General features: G+C 40.8%; 1 protein-coding gene across 1 annotated transcript in view; it reads left to right on the plus strand.

The window, feature by feature from the left end:
- Positions 1-9,846, plus strand: part of GADL1 (glutamate decarboxylase-like 1) — a 72,703-nt gene that overhangs the window by 8,478 nt on the left and 54,379 nt on the right. The window contains exons 6-8 of the mRNA XM_009695578.1: positions 2,563-2,642; positions 2,759-2,813; positions 7,967-8,083. Of these exons, the coding sequence (XP_009693880.1) occupies positions 2,563-2,642; positions 2,759-2,813; positions 7,967-8,083 (252 nt within the window). The remainder of the gene's footprint in view (positions 1-2,562; positions 2,643-2,758; positions 2,814-7,966; positions 8,084-9,846) is intronic.

The following is a 9,846-nucleotide window of genomic DNA, read 5'->3' on the forward strand; positions in this document are numbered from 1 at the left end:
ACTGAAAGACTACTTTTCTCATCAAAGAAGGCATATTCCAAGTCTATGTAGCAGTGTAAGTCTTGTCCCTTTTCTGTGCTACTGATGACCTGTCAAAATTTTCCAAGAGGTGCGGAAGTGCTTGTGGAGGCGAGAAATAATCTATCTTGCAGCTTGTTTTGTTTTCGTATTCCCTTTGTTCTTCTCTTGCCCTCTGCTTTTTGGTATAATCTCTCAGGTGCTCAAAGCTCTTTTCTCTTTCTCCCAGTCTCTCATACCATTTTTTGTAATAAAATACATGATTTAGTGATTGCCTGTTTACTGGTATACTGAATTTGCAGGTCTACTGCTTTCTCAATTTGATTATTCCTGATGATTCAAACCTTTCATTTGAACCTAATGGATAGAAATCAGTGATGGAGGCAACTTGTGTTTTAAGTGATTCACTAATCAGTTGAAAACATCTCCAAACTTCTGCTGAACAACACACAGCCACTCTACAATCATTATTACCGTTATTGATGTAATTTGATGTAATGTAAGACTAATTATCCACCTATGTATGTTATTATTCTATGTAATTGTCTAAATGAATGAGCCCTAAAGGCTTTGTGGATGTGTCATGTTACAAAATCAAGCTTTCTTAAAACTACTTGGTAGTATCAGGTAGTATCTTTGATGCCTTTGTTTAAAAAGTGGGTGATGGTGGGGGAAACCTTTTTGTAAAAAAGAAAAAGAGCCCTTTGAGATGATCTGTCTCATCAAAATAAGCGTGACAGGCTTTAATACCCTTAATATATTCATGCCCACACATTAAAATGTTGTACATTTTTCATAATTATGTTCCCCAGTAGCTGCATTTGTGTGAACTCTCTGGAAGAAAATGGAATTAATTAACCACCTGGCTTCACCTCCTGTATGAAAAGTAACAATTCTAGACATCTTCACAGTTGCTGGAGTATGCGTTATTTTAACTCTTCAGTAATAATGTGAAAAAGAGCCAATTTTGTGTTTTGAGAAGAGCAAGATCATCAGGCTTGGATGATCTTGATTCTGAGAACTGTGTATTCCTATGAGATGCTGCATACTCTTAAAACTGACTCTGTTGCTGTGAGTGGGTAGGCATTTGGCATGCTGCAGGTTATTCAGAGAGGTTTTGGCATCTGAAAATATCTTCAGAATGAGAAGGTTACTGTATCTTGAATTCCCAGGCTAATCTTGAAGATGGATTAAACTGAGGTCAGCATACTCTCATTCTGCAATAAGACAAAATGTTCTTAGGCTGGAATAACAGTATCCACAGTAGGGCAGGTCCTTACAGAGGTGAATGTTGGAAATATGGTAAGATATACCTTAAAGATTTGTTTAACAGAAAAAAAGCTTGTAAAAAGTACAGAGTGGACTGTGGGCTTGAGTATCCTTCTCACCAGAGCCATTTTACCACATTCTGATTGAATAAACACCCATTTCTAACATCCTTTGGCCAGGTGAAGTGGCCTCTTCTTTTACACTCACTTTGCAGGCTTCATACAGTAATGCCCTTTCAGTGAAAGGTGAGAAGTAGGCTGCATGTATCTGCACTCATTCAAAGATGTCTCTGTGATGACACCTAGCTAAAATTCCTTACTGAAATAGTAACTTCATTTTCTGAAAAATGCAGACTGCTCCAGACTGGAACCTTCTGTAAAATCCATGTTTAACTTTCGAAGGTATGCTGAGTCCTGTCTAAAGTCTGCTTGCTTTCGTAACGGCTTCTAAGATTCACGTTCATGTGAACAACCCTCGCAACACCATGATTTTCAGATCCTTTTGCAGAGATAGGACCTTGAAAGCCTTGGAAGCCCCAGCTGTGCCACATCTAAAGGCTTTGGTAAGTCTTGGGACTTGAGCTCCTTGATCCGATGAACAGAGTTGCTGGATCAGGCCAAGGTTCAGTTTAGCATAGTATCCTGTCTCTGGCAGTGGCCAACAGCTGATGTTTAGAGAAAGCATATAGCAAAATCACAAGGATAAAGTGGTAAAGGCTTTAGAGCTATCATAAGATACATCCTAATTAAGGGTTCAGTTTCCAAGGAGTGGTGCTTTTGGACTTTCAGACCTATGAGTTGCATCTAGGATGTGGAGTTCAGTAGCCTTTGGACCTTTCTTCTCATATGTTTCCTAACTTTTACACTCATTGCTACTTTTGGCTCAGTTCTATTAAAACATTTTAAAACAATTAATAATTCTTCCCTGATGACACTTCAGAATTTCTACTTTTCATTCTGATGCAGAACCAGCTTTAAAAAATTGTATGGATAGAGCTTTTTTTTTTTTCAAGCCCTTATTTTAAACATGATGCACGTCTTTTTCTTTTTTTTGGTCTTATTTTCCCCAGTCTTCAGTGTGTGTCATTGTTAAATACAGGATGGTCTTGGTGCTGCATAGCTTTGTCAGTTTGCTTTTTGTGTTAGGATATGCTGTTGTCATGACTGTTAGCTGCTGTTAAATTAATTTCAGTCTCACTGTTCCCTATCCTAAGAAATTCCTTTCTTTCATTTTAATCGCGTACTTTCTGTTTTTTCATGCCTTTTTCATTTACAGTGTCATTACTCCATGAAGAAGGCAGCCTCCTTTCTGGGTATTGGTACAGAGAATGTTTACTTCATCAAAACAGATGAAAGGTAAGCAAGCAAAAGCCGTGGCCGTGGTCTCTGAGCCTTTTTTAAAATGCAGTAGTGCTGTACATAACTAACCTATCTGAATGTAACTGAAAAAGTTTTAAATCTGTGTCCCTTAGAGGTAAGATGATACCTGAGGAACTGGAGAAACAAGTCCAACGGGCCAGGAAAGAGGTGAGAGGGGGAGTGTATGCAGACTGTGTGCTTGTGTCTGAGTGAAAGGAAGGAAAACCAAGAGTGAGTGAAATCTTAAAAACAGGGCAGCTAATGTCACAGTGTCTTTCTTACAGGTGCAATCTGTTTGCCACAAACTTGTGGAACAAGCCAAGACTTCTAGGTGCTACAGTCTTATGAGGGAGAAAAATTCCACAGGGTGTTTACTACTAATCAAAGTCCCAAGTACAATGCTGCTCTGAAGTATTTAGCACATTTCTTCTAGGATTTCTTTTGCCCTTGATCCTTTTTTAAATGGATGCAGTGTTTGTTTTCCTTAAACGGTAAATGAAAACTGTAGGTTTTTCAGTTAATTACAGCTGCTATTGCTTTATCCTCTGAAGTGGGCAAGAACTGTAACATGTGGCTTAGTCTCTAAAACTGTCATACAAGTTACAAATGCTAAATTTGGTCCTTACTACTGTTGTAGCAAGAGTGCAGAGATTCTGTCCTGTGCTTCTCTTCACCCAGGAATTTTGCCAAGTTGAAAGTCAAAGGCCAGCATTTGGAAATGTATAGATGTGTGTATTTGGACAACATTAACATACGTTCCTGTGATCTGTAAGACATTTACTATAGTCAACATAATTTCCTTTAGAGAGCTTGGAGGACCGAATGTGAATTCTAAAGCACAGAGCATCTTCTTTTGGCTTGGTTAGCTCTCCTTATTTCTCACTTCCAGTTTGTACATCAGAGCAGTAGGATTCAGAGTTCGGCCCTTAGTCCATGATCTGTGAATACCAAGCAACTAGTGCAATGTTGATGGTGTGGACTATACCTACCATAGAATCCTACCTTGGGAAACCTACTTCTGTGGCTGATAAAAAAGCCAAGGCAGTGCTGTCCTGTCATGCACTGGCATGGCCGCAACAGCTTTCACCAAGATCTGATTTAGATACATCTTCTGCCAAACAACCCTGTCTCCTCTGAGTTTCGGGTTAGATAGCATAACTATTGATTCATCGTTGCCCTAATGACCTAGCAAGCTCTCTTGCTCGCCTCTTTCTGTACTTTGCATTATCTGTGGAAGACAACCTGTACTTTACTCATTTGAGCAAGCTGTGGGGGCAGGGGGGAAGGACTGAAATAAAATCACAGAATCACAGAATGGTCGGGGTTGGAAGGGACCTCTGGAGATCACCTAGTCCAACCCCTCTGCCAAAGCAAGGTCACCTGCAGCAAGTTGCACAGGAACGCGTCCAGGGGTTTTTTGAATATCTCTGGAGAAGGAGACTCCACCACCTCTCTGGGCAGCCTGTGCCAGTGCTCGGCCACCCTCAAAGTACAGAAGTTCTTCCTCATACTCAGATGAAACTTCCTGTGTTTCAGTTTGTGCCCATTGCCCCTTAATGCTGGGCACCACTGAAAAGAATCTGACTGCATCCTCTTGACACCCGTCCTTAAAGTATTTATAAGCATTGATGAGATCCCCTCTCACTCTTCTCTTCTCCAGGCTGAACAGACCCAGTTCTCTCAGCCTTTCCTCACAAGGGAGATGCTCCAGTCCCCCCATCAACTTTGTTCCTCTCTGCTGGACTCTCTCCAGCATTTGCTTGTCTTTTTTGAACTGGGGAGCCCAGAACTGGAGACAGCACTCCAGATGTAGCCTCACCAGGGGAGGGTAGAGGGGGAGGAGAACCTCCCGTGACCTGCTGGCCACACTCTTCCTCATGCACCCCAAGATACCATTGGCCTTCTTGGTCGTGAGGGCACATTGCTGGCTCAGGGGCAACTTGTTGTCCCCCAGGACTCCCAGGTCCTTCTCCGCTGGGCTGCTCTCCAGCAGATCAGCCCCCAGCCTGTACTGGTGTGTTGGATTATTCCTCCCGAGGCGCAGGACCCTACGCTTGCTCTTGTTGAACTTCATGAGGTTCCTCTCCACCTAACTCTCCAGCGTGTCCAGGTCTGGCTGAATGGCAGCAGAGCCTTCCGATGTATCAGCCACTCTTCCCAGTTTTGTGTCATTAGTGGACTTGCTGAGGGTACACTCCATCCCTTCATCCAGGTCGTTGGTGAATAGGTTAAACAAGAGCGGACCCAGAACTGACCCCTGGGAAACACCTCTAGCTGCAGGCCTCTAACCAGACTCTGCACCGCTGATCATGACACTCCGAGATCTGCCATGCAGCCAGTTCTCAATCCACCTCACTGCCCACTCATCCAACCCACAACTTCTTGAGCTTACCTATGAGGATGTTATGGGAGACAGTGTCAGAAGCCCTGCTGAAGTCGTTAGACAACATCCACTGTTCTCCTCTCATCTACCCAGCCAGTCATGCCACTGTAGAAGGCTATCAAGCGTGGTTTCCCCTTGGTGAATCCATGTTGACTATTCCTGATAACCTTCTTTTCCTCTTCCTGCTTAGAGATAACACCCAGAATGAGCTCTTCCATCACTTTTCCAGAGATGGAGGCAAGGATGACTGACCTGTAGTTCCCTCCTCCTTGTCCTTTTTGAAGACTGGAGTGACACTGGCTTTCCTCCAGTCCTCAGACACCTCTCCTGTTCTCCATAACCTTTCAAAGATGATGGAGAGTGGCTCAGCAATAACATCTGCCAGCTCCCTCAGCACTTGTGGGTGCATCCCGTTGGGGCCCAGTTTGGATTTGTGGGTGTCCAGTTTGCTTAAATGATCTCCTAACCTGGTCCTTCTTGACCAAGGGAAAGTCTGGAGCAAGAGGAAGTAGGCTGACAGGAGAATGAGCTCTTTGCTTTTGCACAACCAGATTTCTTGTTTGTTGATGTAGTAATAAATTTAATGGTTATTTGAAAGAAATCCTCTAGCATTTATGATTTTTAAAAAAGGTCAACCTCAGTATGGTGCCCTACAATTTAAAAACAAATGTTCTATAGTAAAATGCTCTGCTTACAGGAGAACACTATTTCACTGGCATTTTAATGGAAGTTGCAGGTATATTGGAAGGTTTTCATTTTATCAGCGCTTCAGTAAGTGTGTCTGTCCTTGATAAATTGCTACTTTACAACTTTTACGGAAGGACGCTTCAGTGAATTACAGTAAATACTCTAATGACTCTAGACAACAGAGGATGTATTTGCTAGTGATAGGAGCACAAAATGATCACTGACTATGAATAGCAAGAGTCTTGGGTCTCTTCTTAGAGAATTTAGTCAGGAAGATTTATTTAACTACATTGCCAAGAAGAATAAAAAATTAATTCCCTTCTTTGTGGGAGAAACATAATGGTAACAATCTGTGGAATTTGTAGAGATCCTAGACTTGTCCCCATGTTCAGTCATGTTGCCTACTGGCTGCTGGGAAACCTTTGACTTTGATGTAGCTGTGGGAGAAAATTGGTGAGAACACTGACAGAAACTAGGTGCAGCAGATACATCTTTGCCTCACTTGTAAGTGTTTTGTACTTGAGCTTCAGGCTGGTTTGTAAGTGTGACTGACTTTTGTGGTAGGTTGTACTGGGAATGAATGACCAAGAAGTGAATTATAGGCTGGTAGTTCTTTGTGAATGTATGGGATTAGTTTAAATTCATTCCAAGTTTATTTTTCCCTGCTTTAGCAATTTGTAAAGAAATTTAAAAATACTAATAAATCATAATTATGTACCATTCTAACAGTCCTCTACTGTATATAAGAAGTATATATAAGAAGTATAAAACTGTCAGACTGTGAATGTGAATCAGGCCTGTCTCTGTAGCAGATGTTTAAAAGTGGCAACACTTTCTTTTTTAAAAAAAGAGAGATTAGATTTCAGCTGAAGATACATAGAAGACTCATGTGTGGAGTTTGATTTTTCAGCTGAGGTCTGATTTCAGTGAAGCTACATTGAGTTACATCAGCAGAGAGACATCATCTGAGAGATTTAATTCACTGCAAATGAACTCCAGAGATCCCAGATTGTACAATTTAATAACAACTTCAGTGCCTCTTCAGTAACTGTGTTGTCACACTGTGGGCCAGATACTGAAACGTGCCAAGGAGTTCCTTCAGCACGTATTTACCAGCGAGTGAAGACTGCACAGTCATCGCTAGGGCTGATACCCTCAATTTCATGGAGTTGTTACGGATTCCACCAATTCTTTTCACTGTTTCAGTTTCTGCTCCTAGGCAGGCACAGGCACATACCTGGCCTCTTCAGGCTGGTTTATGAATTTGACTTTTGTGCTCAGTTGTACTAGGAATGAATGGCCAAGGAGTGAATTATAGGCTGGGAATTCTTTGTTGAATGTGTGGGATTAATTTAAATTCACTCTAAGGTTACTTTTCACTGACAGGCACATGGAAGGGTACATGACCTAGTCTGCTTTTGTAACTGCGCCCCAGCTATTAATTGAATGGGAAAGCGATAAGCAAAGCCACTGATACTAAAATGGACGGTTTGTGATCGTTGTTTGAGACTGCAGCCTGACGGAAGTTTTCCTTGTCCCACCTCTCTGACCTTAAAACTGGCTGAGATTTCCAGTGGTTTCTCTCCTAACATTCAGTTACCATCTACAGCCCTTTCTGTTTTCTAGACAGGGGTAGGAGCAGGAGAATAACGCTTTGCTCTAGATCAGGCATGGGGATGAGCCAGCAATGATTGTCCCAGTTGTGGTGTGTGCCAGTGCTGCCGAAGGCAAATCGTGTTCCCTAACTGAAGGTTCCTCTTCGCCAGGCAGAGAACAGGGGCATTGTAGAGACAAGGCAGGTGGAAGCCCTAGAGGAATGAGCCCTTTCCTTGCTTGGGTAGCCTGCTGGCTGAGCTAGTAGCTTTATTTTATTTGGCGGAATGACAGCAAATATGGTAGTAAAATGTGGAAAACTGAAAAATGAAAATCAGTGTATAACGAGAGATGTCAAATATCCTGTATGTTTTGATCTTGACAAAACTAGCATCTGTCAAAACAGTCTGAAGCTGGTAAAGTCTGCCCTGGAATGGCATTAACTGGAAATGGAAATGCTGCTTTGGTTTGTGGTTTTTTTTTTTTTTAAAAAAAAAGGCAGCACTTCTACATGCAGTTCATTCTACTGGGAAACTAAAATGTAGACTGTCGCATCTTTGTCCTACATTCCTAGACCTTTTTATACTACAGCTCTGCAGATGTACTGGAGGAAATGAGCAGTGCAAATGACAATTTTTTGTTTTGAATCCTATTGCAGGGGTCAGCGCCGTTTCTTGTCTGTGCTACGGCAGGCACAACAGTGCTGGGAGCATTTGATCCTCTGGATAAAATTGCCGATATCTGTGAAAAGCATGGCCTCTGGCTTCATGTTGATGTGAGTTTGTATACTGTGTAGTTTTATTTAGCATTGCTTTTTCATAATTGCTATTTTTCTTTGGCTGTTGATGTTTCTTTGTAAAGTAAGTTGGGCTCTAATAACTGGAATTTTTTTCCTTAGAGAACAGAAATACATTCTGATTTGTCTGTTACATGTGCTGAAAAACAGCAAATAATTTGGTTGTGACACACAGTCAAAGCTATTTTGTGTCATTGTCAGGTTATATTTCAAAATGATTTTAAAATCAATTTCTTCTTCTTGCTGCCTCCTAAAAATACTTCAAGGGTGATTATATACAAATATAACTTCGGTTTCTTTTCACATTCTATTGGAGAATGGACACATCAGAATTGTGGTGTATGGTTCATACAGGTTAAAATAAAGGTATATTTCTGACTCAACTGGTCGTAAATTATTCTGTTTCATATTTACAATTTTGAGTTTCCTGTAGATCTCCTTACATTTTTCCTAAATTGTTCAGAAGTTTTTGTTTTCTCATGTCTTTATAATTTTAGGTTTGGATATTAAAAGCCATTCATAAACCTTTTTGGAATAATCATTGAGCCTTTTTATTACCTGAAAGAATTAGCTGTAAGTGTGTTTTTCTAAAACTAGGTCACTCATATTTTCTAAAATTGGATTATCTTTATAATTGCAGTGCCACAATTCCAGAATAGCTAGATTAAAAGCCATGGAGCAATGAGAGAATCTGGAGCAGCATTAATGGAGATTTTTAGACCTGCTTTAAATTTTTGAAGTGTTTATTTAGTGTTGAGTATCTAAGGAAAAATCACGCAGGCAGTGATGTGTGTTTCAAATAAACATCTTACAGACATTAATAAATAAAGTCACTGTATGGGTGACTCAAAAGAGTTTTCTTATTGACCTGGAGGCAAAGATGCAGAATTTAGCCCTAGTATTTAAAGTGTCTGCAAAGCCTCCTCGTGGCTGTGTGCTGGTGAGAGCAACCCAGCAGATTTTCAGCAGAAGTGCAGCATTCACATTAGATGCTAGCCTCTGTGTATAGTCAGTGGAAAGAGGGATGTATTCAGAGTCTGTGTTGGGTCTTAGGTGAGTTGAATAGACATGGCTGGAGCCATCTTCAATAGCTGTAGGAAGAAAATGAGTAATCTCCTAACATACTCCCTGCAGCTGAATAACTAAAATTAGGTGGGATGAACCTGGGCCATATTCTGAACTATATACTTCATAGGCAGTTGATAGTGTTTTGTAAAGAATTAACTTTCTTCTTCCAATTTTGCCTCATTTTAAACTAAGGTAAAAATGTCAGTGAATATTTTAAAGTTAATTTTCTGTTTGAACAGTGACTATAGTTGTCAGATGTTAATTGATTCTCAGGAGAACGACAAATGTCCAGTAATAAATTGGGTTTACGGTCTGGAAGACCAATTGTTCTGTTAAGATGTGATTCATGTTATGAAACTCTCAATGATTCTCAGGAGTTCTATCAGTATTTTTTCCATCTTTCCTTTCACTCTCTATGAAGAGTCGAGCGGAAGGCTGTTTTTGTTTGAAGTTTCTAGCTGTATTTATATGAGAACGGGGTGTGGGGAAAACACTGAATGCTTTCCACGTAAGTGACATCAGGCATACATGTATATACAAATGTGCTATGGTAAAATGAGCAGGCTGTAATTTGTAATGTGACCTTTTTCACTCACAGCACCACTGGAAATAGATTTACTAGAATAATAGGTGAAAAGGTACAGTGAGACCAAGCATCTGCCATTCAGAAAGAG

Source organism: Cariama cristata, unplaced genomic scaffold (assembly GCF_000690535.1).
Source record: "Cariama cristata isolate BGI_N322 unplaced genomic scaffold, ASM69053v1 scaffold7592, whole genome shotgun sequence".
Taxonomy (NCBI): domain Eukaryota; kingdom Metazoa; phylum Chordata; class Aves; order Cariamiformes; family Cariamidae; genus Cariama; species Cariama cristata.